Source organism: Amphiura filiformis, chromosome 12 (assembly GCF_039555335.1).
Source record: "Amphiura filiformis chromosome 12, Afil_fr2py, whole genome shotgun sequence".
NCBI classification, from domain to species: domain Eukaryota; kingdom Metazoa; phylum Echinodermata; class Ophiuroidea; order Amphilepidida; family Amphiuridae; genus Amphiura; species Amphiura filiformis.
Genome location: NC_092639.1, coordinates 66,960,278 through 66,972,872, shown reverse-complemented (window position 1 = coordinate 66,972,872; position 12,595 = coordinate 66,960,278). Strand labels below are relative to the sequence as shown.

Genomic DNA, 12,595 nt, shown 5'->3' with positions numbered 1-12,595 from the left:
TACCATTCCATCGGTCCTTCTAAAGATCAATCATAGAATTGAAGTATACACTGCTATTCTGTTCTAAAGCAATTGATATAGTCATGAAAACGGGTATTTACAGCTATTCGGCTTTATGACAAACCCCAAACGTCTCGACCACTCCGCAAAAAAAAAAAAAAATTGTATGTGGGGGGGTTGAAGACGCATTCATCTATGTATAAACACAGCACTCATTGTCGCTTAGGGGAGTTTTGTGCCTAAATTACGTATAAAAATAAATATAATAAATATAAAAATAAAAGTCCTTGACTTGTTTCCTATAATATCAGTCTACCAACAAGTACATTGCAGTCTTATGTTAAGTAAAATATATATAAATACTTTAATAACCTTCTTAATTGTAAGTTCAGGTAATTTTTCAGCATGGTTGGCAAAGGTCAAAAAATAGATTTTGCTTATACCTTGGGGGTTGAAGTACTTTGGTAGCCTGTTACAGTGACGAGCATTGTTCGTCCATTTTTGCTTGTTGCCATGGTAACAGCCAATTCTTTGTTTTATGCAGTTTTAGTCAATTTCAGGGTTAAAAAAGTGAAATTTAACCTATTTTGGCTGGCTAATTGCAGCAATACATGACACATTTTTGCAAAACCAAATATTACATGATATAGATCTATCTTTATATGTTGCGAAGAAAGTTTGCATTTTTTTTAAATATCATCTTTATGTCTTTTTTGGACCTGGCAACACTGCAAGTTTTCACATAGTGAAAATGTGATATTTTACCCCATCTTTGCATCGAAAAAAATCTATATGCCGGAGCATTCTGGATATTAATATTATAGCAGGTGGTGAAGGTGACCTGACCCCACTCATATCTGATGAAAACAGCTTGGGCACTTGTATACATTGGAAGCAGTGTTGCCATAAAATGATGCATTTTGGCAAATTTAACAAAATGAGATTTTCACAAAATATGATATGAATTGTTACACAAAAGCAGGTTTCATAAGATTGATTATATCTTTTCATATCCTTATGATGAAGGTGTCTTAGTTAGACTCATTTCTAAAGAGAAAGGCTTGTTATATTGTATATCAAAAAGCAGTGTTGCCAGAAATGATGCATTTTGGTAAATTAAAAATGAGATTTTTCACAAACTATGCTATAAATTGTTACACTGGTACAGGTTTCACATATCTCTCCTTAGTCATATGAAAAAGGGTCTTAGATTCACTCATTCGTAATTTAAAAAAAAGCTTGTTGTATTGAAAATCAAAAAGCAGTGTTGCCATCATTTTCTGGCAACACTGCTTTTTGATATACAATATAACAAGCTTTTCTCTTTAGAAATGAGTCTAACTAAGACACCTTCATCATAAGGATATGGAAAGATATAATCAATCTTATGAAACATGCTTTTGTGTAACAATTCATATCATATTTTGTGAAAATATACCTCTTTCATTTGACACCACTAGGGGGTCATACCTTCTAGGCACTTTGAGACATGAAAAGGACCCATATGATTATTGACCCAGGTCTTTTTATGAGTGTCACCCCCGGGTGGGGAAATATCTTTATCATATACTTTACTTTTTTCTCTTTCCTTTGACACCACTTGGATGTCATACCTTTGTGATATTTCAAGATTATGTCCATTTCACACGAAAAGTTTAGTCGGCAAGTTAGCCCGGTAAGTTAGTAAGTAAGCAAGTAACATTCACTATGATAGGCTTATACCATTTCATGGCTCAGCAGAAACATATCCAGCACATTTCATATCTGCCTAAATTTAAATTATTCAAGTAGAATAAACAACTTCATCTCTTTTCTTAAAATATCCACATCTTGAAGGCCATCAGAAGAAAATAATAAATATGCAAACGAAGCAAATTCCTATTACCAACTTGGAATCATACCATACTCGTTTTTTATTTATTTTTTAAATTCATGAACCAAACAAGATTAGATAATGCAATAAACAAATGTCATAGTACAAACCTAATTAATAATCACATAGTAAAAACTCAGTAATTGATTTTGCCAAAATGCATTTTCTGGCAACACTGCTTTTGATATACAATATAATAAACTTTTCTCATCGGAAATGTGTGCGCCTAAGAACACTTTATCATCAGGATATGGAGAGACACAAGAAACAAGTTTGAAAAAACAAATCTCATTTTTTTAAATTACCAAAATGTATCATTTTCTGGCAACACTGCTTTTGATATATACAATATAACAAGCTTTTGTCATTAGAAAAAAACCCAATTGATACCAAAATGCATCATTCTGGCAATACTAGTTTTTCATATAAAATATAACAAATTCTCTATTCGGAAATGAGTGAACCTAAGACCCCTTTATCATTAAGGATATGGAGACACACAAGAAACCTGCATCAGTGTTGCAATTTATATCATAGTTTGTAAAAATCAATTTTTTTAATTGACCAAACTGCACCATTTTCTGGCAACACTGCTTTTTGATTGACAACATAACAACCTTTTCTTATTAGAAATAAGTCAACCAAAGACACCTTTATCATAAGGATATAGAGAGATAATAAAGAGACTAAGGAGAGATATGTGAAACCTGCACCAATTTAACAATTTATAGCATAGTTTGTAAAAAAACTCCCATTTTTTTACCAAAATGCGGCATTTTCTGGCAACACTGCTTTTTGATTTGCAATATAACAAGCTTTTCTCATTAGAAATGGGTGAACCTAAGACACCTTAATCATTATGACTAAGGAGATATATGTGAAACCTGCACCAGTGTAACAATTTATAGCATAATTAAAGAGATGGAGCTCAGACAAACTGGCATTATAGTAAAGGAGACAAAAAATCAGAACCGTTCGGATTCGAACCAGCGTGCACTAACGATTACATGTCGTTGGCTCACCACCACACGCCATAACAGCTCATGGCGGATCAGCCGGCGAATTGAACATGTAATGATTTTATTCTCTCGTAAATGTCGCACGGCCCATTTGTCTGAGCTCCATCTCTTTAATTATTATATATTTTCTCAGGCATGTATCATCTGGATCCTCGCATTTAATATTTAATGTCTCATATTAACTGATGTCATGCTATGACACAGCAGATAGGCCGCCCTCTCTAATTTATAGCATAGTTTGTAAAAAACACCCCATTTTTTACTAAAATGCAGCATTTTCTGGCAACACTGCTTTTTGATTTGCAATATAACAAGCTTTTTTTTAATTACAAATGAGTGAACCTAAGACCTCTTTATCATATGTAAGAAGAGATATGTGAAACCAGCACCAGTGTAACAATTTATACCATAGTTTGTAAAAAAAATCTCATTTTTAATTTACCAAAATGCATCATTTTCTGGCAACTCTGATTTTTGATTTACAATATAACAAGCTTTTCTCATTAGAAATGAGTCGAACTAAGACGCCTTCATCATAAGGATATGGAAAGATATAATCAATCTTAAGAAACCTGCTTTTGTGTAACAATTCATATCATATTTTGTGAAAATCTCATTTCGTTAAATTTGCCAAAATGCATCATTTTATGGCAACACTGCTTCCAATGTATACAAGTGCCCAAGCTGTTTTCATCAGATATGAGTGGGGCCAGGTCACCTTCACCACCTGCTATAATATTAATATCCAGAGTGCTCCGGCATATAGATTTTTTTCGATGCAAAGATGGGGTAAAATATCACATTTTTCACTATGTGAAAACTTGCAGTATTGCCAGTTCCCCAAAACACATAAAGATGATATTTTCAAAAGATTTCAAACTTTCTTTGTAACGTATGGGGGTAGGTCTATATCATGTAATATTTGGTTTTGTAAAAATGTGTCATGTATTGCTGCAATTAGCCAGGCAAAATAGGTTAAATTTCACTTTTTTACCCTGAAATTGACTAAAAACTGCATAAAACTAAGAATTGGCTGTTACCATGGCAACAAGCAAAGAATGGACGAACAATGCCCGTTACTGTAACACACTACCAAAGTACTTCAACCTCCAAAGGTATAAGCAAAATCTATTTTTTGACCTTTGCCAACCATGCTGAAAAATTACCTGAACTTACAATTAACACATACCTTGTAATCCCAGTCGTATTTAGTCTTCATCGTGGCGGCCAGATTTCTAGGAATTCTAATAAGGTCCCCACCTTCCTCATCATTAGGTCCAGCTTCAAGCAGCAACACATTGATTGTAGTATCCTCGGACAATCTGGAAGCTACAACGCAACCTGAGGTCCCACCTCCTACGACTATGAAGTCATACAGAGCACTTGACGATGACATGGTGAAAGATACAATTTTGCATTTAGTCATGCAGGCCAAAATCTGGCAGATTTGTTTTTGTTTAGTAACAGTAGGCCTAAGTACGCGTTATCATGATTATGTGTAGACAAAAGTCCAAAGGTTCAGTTACTAGTTAGCGTAAGGTTCAGATACTATTACATGTAGTCAATTGAGTATTCTATTCAAAACCACTCTCCTGTATCGAAGTGAGGTCATTTAGCCTGATTTTCCACGTGCGAAATCAACGTAGATACATCGTTGAAAATGCACACAATTTGTCCATTTCACAATATATTAAGACATTCAAGGATAATGAACATACGAAGGAAAGTCTAGTTATTATTGTGATCCTTTTTGTTTGTAACAAATCATAATAATAAAGGTACAGCGATGTGTTAAAAGTTGACTAAATTTAAGCGCGATATCCATACGCAGAGATTGTGCATTGAAATGCGTGTGATTCTTTGCGCATAAAAAATAAAATTAAGATTTCACATTTTGGCCTCAACGTAGCATTAAAACGTACGTGCCACGTTGAAATATGCTGATTTTACCTCGTGTCTAGGTAAAGGAAACGTAGAGAACGAGTGCCTCCCTACGAATGTTATAGTCAAAATATCATGTGTTTGTTGTTCAGGTGGGTGGCACAATAATTTTTTGTATCCTCGGGGTAGTGAACTATTATAGGGGGAACAGATTTGTTGGCAAGTTAAAAAAAAAAAGGGGGGTAAGTATTCATTGGCAGTGCCCTCCCCAAATATTTTTTCTTTCCTTTCTTTTGCCCCCCCCGCCTCCAACTTTTAAGGCCATTTTGCGCAACATTTGTCTATTTGCCCCCCGAAATTCACTTTGCCCCTCCCCATGCCCCCAGAAAAAAATTCCTGGTGCCGCCACTGTTTTACATATGTTACGAGTCGAACTGACTCAAGGCCAAAATCACCTTTTACCCAAATTCACACGAATGCACAACAAAAATACACTGTTTTTATTTGAAAGTAATATATGATTGGTACAATATATGACAACAAATGTACATATAAAATAATCACACAATCACAATAATATTTTAACTACTCAGTACTTAACCAGCAGTCTTCTTCTAATGTTCTGGACGGCTGATGTATATATCCTTATTTACTTGTCCTGCGAAAATCAACGAAGTCCATTGTACACTTGCATGTATAAATCCTTGCGTATAAAATCCTCACACGAAAATGGTGCTGCTTTCTCCCAAATGCTTTCTCCCAAATACTAAACTCCTTGCGTCGGTCTCCAAACACGTGACACCGGATTGATTGCATGCAAAACAAATCACCAGATGACTGACTATAGGACATCGCGCCACCACACCGAGCGTTGGTTAAGTATGTGGCTTCACCGCGACCCATAGCTACGTAAAACCGTACATATTAACGTACGTAAAAACGTACGGTCTACGTTTGGAAAATCGCAATAGAGACATTGCGATTTCCAAACGTAGACATCGGACGTACGTTGATCTATTCAAAACCATTCTCCTGTATCGATGCGAGGTCACGTATTTAGCTATTTTTGAAGATATTCCACGTGCGAAATCGACGTAGATACATCGTTGAAAATTCACAAACTTTGTCCATTTCCCAATTAAAGACAGTCAAAGATAATGAACATATGAAGGAAAGTCTAATTATTATTATGATCCTTTTTGTTTGTAACAAATCATTATAATAAAGGTACAGCGATGTGTTAAAAATGGACTAAATTTAAACGCAATATTCACACGCAGAGATTGCCCATTGAAATGTGTGTGATACTTAGCGTTAAAAAAATTACAATGCGATTTCCATTTTGGATTCCAACGTAGAATAAAAACGCAGATGCTACGTTGAAATATGCTGATTTTACCTCATGTCTAAGTCCATGCAACGCGCCCAATTTTCAGGACGAAAAAGTCTCATTTTGAAAATAAAGTCATGATGTATGTATGTAGTGATCTTTAATCTAACAAAATATATGTTTTGGGGCAACTATAATATTTGGGGGGGCACAAAAAACAATTAGGTTTAATCAGCATGTAGGTCAAAATTTTAATCAAAATCAAAAGCGGTCTGTTTGAATTTAGGCATAGTCTCAGGTCACTGTTATTTTTTCAATCATTATGCCCTCTATCGACCTAGCTTAGAAGCTGTTAGATATTGAGCAAATATTATAGTCTTTATTCTGACTTTCTTGTTCTCCATCGTGACGAATGAGCACAATCCAGTCTGGAACAGAGACTAGCCATATTCAACACCGTATTAACGTACGCGAAAACGTACGCGAAAACGTACGTGCCACGTGCTGCGTTTGAAAAATCGCAATGTCTCTAATATCTCTATTAAGACCTTGATAGCTCACGTAGATGGAGCGGTCATTATTTACACCAGGGAGGAGAGTGAATGATTTTCTAATGCTTTCAGCAGCAACAAAATCATGTCCTCATTTCTGGTGAAATTATTAATAATAATAATAAAATTACAACTTATAGAATTAATATAATTGCGTCAAATAAAGCATGAAATGCCTATTTTTTTCGAGAAACGGAGAAAGAGACGCGGTAGATACACCACACAGCGTCACCATCCCTATATCTTCGTGTCAAAAATTACTTGATAGTAGGGCGAATCCACTAGTTCTTCAACAGCCACGTGTGGCGAGTTTGTTCGAGATAGGCCGAGCGGCTCAGGCTAAGCACATCACTTGAACAATATAAGATACCATAGCGTTTCCATTAATTAGCTGAAATGACACGTATTTCCGATCTGCGCATGCTCATTGCCCTGTTTTAAGCGTTGCCAACACACAAAAAATCGATTTGTTGTCAGTTTTTCTTTTCAATACGCTGACTGGAAGTTCAATCCACTAAGATACGATTATCATATTCTTTCAGCACATATTTTTTACTGCAATTCCACCGAAAGGTTTTTAAATTGACCGAATATAACGTGATGTATTTTGAGAATATAATCATATCAAGGAATCTACTTCATCATCAGTCTATTGCATGATGTTTTCATTATAACTAGGAATGAAGTCAATTCATCTGAACTTACTGAGGAATATGATCTTATTGTCTCTGAGTTTACAGACCATTGAAAGACTCGACCTTTAACACTACAGTGACAATAGATTTAACCTGTCTATATTCATAGAAGCATCGCTACTCTATTAGCGATTGGCTTTTAGCCAATGATTGGTTTTTAACCAACATGACCAATCGCTCACCTAGCGCGGAGTACTAATATAAGCTTATATTGTAATAGAAGCTACTCTCAGTGGCCGGCGGACAGTTTATAAAGATACGTGCTTTGATGGCAACATAATGCAGAAACCGTAGACTAAATGCCAAAGATTTTATGGCAATAGAGTATCTGTCCAGATTATTCGCATTAGGTTCCATGAGTCTAATCTCCTAGCTTACAAGCCACCCATGTAGCCTAAGATGACTTCAGTTCATCGTCTTATCCGTCTTCGCTGGTGCCGTCAACACTGCGTTTGGAACATACACATTTGGCATTTTGTTTGAGGAAGCTGGATATCCGAGTGAGAGTGTGGAGAAGACGTGGAGAACGTTTTGCAGATTGCTACATATGGTGGTGGAATCGTGATGATATGGACGAGAATATCGATGACAGGAAGACCAGACTGGTAGTAGTCAACGGTAATCTCAAGGCAATCAACTATCGAGATGACATCCTATAGCCAGTCGCAGTCCCATTTCTGCAAAACCTTGGACCGAACGCTGTTCTACAGGATGATTTGATTTTTTTTTATTTGATTTGTTCGGGTTTTGACAACCCTGGATAACCCAAGAAAGCCTCTATTGAAGCTTATTTCCATTGGGGTCCATTTGAACACCGGGACGGGTTGGGAACAGTCAGGGGTTAACACCCTACTCTTTTCGAAACTGGCTGTGAGGTACATGTACAGGTATGGCTCTCTGTACACGGGACCGACGGCTTAACGTCCCCTCCGAAGGACGGAGTACTTTCATGATTCATTTACCCAATTCTAAATGAACCATGGGGAGAGCGGAAGTCTGAATTTAATCTACAGAAGCTGCCAATTAATTTCAGACTTTTTTTTCCAAGTCAATATCCCAGCAAATCGCCACCGCCGGGAATCGAACCCGGGACCTCATGCACTAAAGGCAAGTACCCTAACCACTGCGCCACGCTCCACGCTCTCCCACGGATGATAACGCTCGACCACGGATGATAACGCTCGACCACACTTGCAAAGAGTTCAAAGAGTTGTAAATGAATTCCTGCAAGAGGAAGGAATTTGACGAATGGAGTGGCTAGCCAATAGCCCGGACTTAAATCCTATCGAACCAAAAATCGTTCCGATTAGGGTGATAAGCCGTATTGTTGCCTACACTTGACTGTCCTGCAAATATTCCCCGACCAGCTATCTACGGCGACCCCCTTCGTTCACCAGGTCACCTGTGCCTTGTACTGAGATGTTGATGCGTCTAATGCACTGCCCCCGTCGGAGCTTGTGCACTAGACATATCAATATCTCAGTACGCGTGCATTATTTTGTACAATTTCACTCCCAACAAGTGATACTCATATATTAATTTATAATTGGCATCAGTATTTTATTATATTATAGCGGCTTGTATCTCCCTAGACGACAGTGTTATAAGCCAAAATGACTCAAGGCCAAAATCATTTTTTACCCAAATTCACACGAATGCACAATAATAACACTTTGTTTGATTAAGGGGGTACTACACCCCTGGCCAATTTTGTGCCTATTTTTGCATTTTTCTCAAAAATTATAGCGCATAGGTGACAAGTAAGATATGTATATTATCATGATTATAGTAGGGATGACCAATGAACCATCAACTTGACTAGAACACTCCCATAGACATGCAGGGAGCTCAACTGTGCACTGCTTGCACATACATTTCTAAATTGATCTCATTCTTTTATTTTTCAATATTTTTCTGTAAAATTTGGGGAAGTTACTGCCAATTATATTTTGTAACTATCTTGCAAATTACAGCAACATAACTTATTTTGTTTTTCTGTAAGTGCGAGTCAAATTTGGTCCATCGCCACAGTGCGCTTAATTGCCAGTGGCTGAGTTTAGCACTGCTCAAGAATGGCACAAAATATTCAAATCAGTAAGATCAGGTGAAAAACGTGGCCTACTGAGCTGTAATTTGGCAGAGTTGCCAGTAATACCTCTATCATACCCTCTGTAAAAAGGTTAAAAAATTGAACAAGTAGATCTCGAGTTACAAATTAAATCACCAGCTTCCCTTTGGAATTTTTATATTCCTTTCAAATCATGTTAAGAAGACACCTTTCTGAACATAAATGTGAAGTTTCGTGCTCATTCGATGTATTGTTCACCTGATCTTAACCCTAAACGTTTTCTTATATTTAGGCCTATAACATCTACAACTTGCTGCTGGCTATACCTTGTTTAGGACTTTCAAAAGAAGTACCTGAATGTGCAACCATAACTGTTTCAAAATAGCCCGCGATAGTCATGCAGGTAACTCCGAGGTCAAGCATTGAATTGGTTTGAACAAAGATACTCATAATGTATTGAGTGCTACTTTGGTTTGAATGAGGAATACTACAGGAATACACATGAGCATGATGAGGATAATCTCTATTGTTGTGAATGAGTCAATGACCTTCAAAACTTGAGATTTTGTTTACATACACCTACTAATTGGTCATATTAAACCCAATAACATTGAAATTCTTGGTTGTGAAAAAAAAGTTCACCTACTTAGTGCAATTTTGATTTTGTGCCATATCGGCTATCTTGGATGATTTTTGGCAAATGTCCTCTAAATGCATGATTTCAATGCCTTGGTTTGAAAAAAAATAAGTTATGCCAGTGACTAGTTAAGTGCCATTTCATAAGAAACCCCTTTGATAATTTCACAATATGCTTGTTTCATGTTTGCAAATATGTTAAAATAAAGAAATATATAAAGGTAAATATATGCTTATGCCAATTTTGCTCCCAACTGCTATTTTTGGACCTTGTCATTTTATTTCGTTCCAATGACCGGTCAGAATGGGAAACTTTGATAATTCATAATTCGAAAAGTTTTTGACCGATTTTGACCATTTAACCACCAAAATACTTCTGTTGATTAGTTCTACTCAGAAAACAATCTTTTGTAGCAATAGGGTCAACATGAAATTTTGATGGTTATCCCTAATTATAGGGACAAGGACTACAAGTACTGCACTGAAATTTCAGCAACTCAAGGCAAGTAGTTATTGATTTATTGATCAAATATTGGTTTTCCCTCATTTTTGACAGTAACTCCACAACTGTTGTCTGTGCTGAAATAAAACTGTTCCAAAGATATGAGCAATTAAAGAGTTTTCAAAACAAAAGGAAAGAAAAGGAAATATTTCCATAGTTTGGCTATATATCTTAAAATCAATATTTCCGAGTTCCGACTGATTTTGTTTGATCGCATCACATATTTGCGTCCACTTTCAATGTTGCGCATGCAGCTTTTGACATGGACGTGATCTGATTCGCCATTGTCAACGAAGTGTGGCATAACACCCAGATTTCCTATGTAGTGGATAGATATAGGGGCCCCGCATGAAAGCAATGAGTAACCTTACAGGTGATGGGCTGTGTTTCCGCGATTTGGATACGGAAAAGGGGGCCCAACACACTCGGGATGAAGGAAATCACTTCCTGCTGCACATCTATGACCAACTCCTAAAACCACCTAAAACAGCGCCACCAACGTCACGCTCCGACAGGAAGCAGACGAGGAGGACTGGAAGAATTGGTCAGTCGATCTGAGAAAGTGCTACGATGTAGCACGAAACGTCATTGTTAGGTATGTTTAACATCATTTTACCAAATAATCAATTGGATTTGTTTGCATGAAATTTTATAAATGATCGTTTAGCGGGTGTTTGAAAAAAATTGGTCACGCATGCGTACACTGTCGTATTTGAGTGGCTCCCACGTACCCCCCGGGGCTATCAGTTACTGCCATATAGCGCTATATATATACATGTAGGTGTCGGTTACTGGTGTGCACCAGTATTAATTGATACCTATCGTTTACTGGTATGTGCTTTGGGTGTCTATGTGGTAAAGGTCCGTATAATTATTGGTAAATTCACAAAAAGTTAAAAATCTTAAACATTTCTTTGGATACTAAACCTGACTGATAATGATTTTTTTTAAATTTATTAATTGAGTGTTACAATGTGACACCTCAACGTTTACAGCATTTTGTAAATAAGTGCTTGAAATTACGCTAGCACATAAGCATACTATCAGCCTCAAAATCCCTCCTACCGAGGGAAAATGTATAACACCAACCAAAACACCAAAAACACTTTTTTCCTATATCTCTGTAGCCAAGTCGTATAGAAACTTGCGTTTTAACTCCTTTACTATGCATTACACAACCTCATTAATATTTAGCCCTTGGGGTATAGGCGGACTCTTTTCAGGCTATTATTGGCACTTCGTGAAAAAAAATTCTTAATGTGAAGTCTGTATTTTGTAAAGACAATTACTCGAACAGCGCGTTCTATGGTTACACACCATCATATTGGTATGTAAAACCCATCATTATCTTCGCGCTGAATTCAAATCAATACAATTTACTGCAAAAATTAAAATGGACATTTTGCCACCTTCAAATGAGTTTACTGAGACCACAACACTCAATTGTAACAATCGTAAATTAATATACCGCAATTAAATTTCCATTTCCTACTATTTTCAAATACCATGATACGACTTAGAAACATTTTGTGAGGTAAGCAAACCCCCACCCTTTTCATAGTTAGTGCTTCAATGAATACAAAATTCTGATATTAACATTTACCATATAATAATGCAAGGACTTGACACTTTGCCCTTTAGATTCCGCATGGCTTAATAGCACGAGTTGACCTGCAGGTATCGTGTCTTGGTAAACTTACTATTATGTCAATTATATGGCACGGTTGACCGGCAGGTATCGTGACATGGTAAACTTACTATGTCAATTCTATGGCACGGTTGAGTACAACACTAAACTAGAGCCGCTGTGGCTCTCGAGCCACATATATCGTAGGTTTTTTCTGTGATGGCTGTTGTAACTCTGGATGGGGGCGGGGATGAGGTGGGGTTGGGGCTTGGTTGTTAGGATGTTGGTGGTTAGTTGTGCCTAATGCCCTACCAAAGGCTGATATCCTTCCCAAAACCTTTCCTATTGCACCACCAACTGCAAATTAGGTGTGTTTAGACGGTAGCCTACTTACAAGCAAGCCGGCAATTAAA

At 36.9% G+C, this 12,595-nt stretch overlaps 1 protein-coding gene across 1 annotated transcript in view; it reads right to left on the bottom strand.

The window, feature by feature from the left end:
* The window catches only part of LOC140167042 (uncharacterized GMC-type oxidoreductase Mb1310-like), a 59,072-nt gene extending 54,661 nt beyond the window's left edge, over window positions 1-4,411 (bottom strand). Inside the window, exon 1 of the mRNA XM_072190520.1 lies at window positions 4,082-4,411. Coding sequence (XP_072046621.1) covers window positions 4,082-4,318 — 237 coding nt within the window. The 5' untranslated portion in view covers window positions 4,319-4,411. The remainder of the gene's footprint in view (window positions 1-4,081) is intronic.
* Between the last annotated feature and the right edge of the window lie 8,184 nt (window positions 4,412-12,595).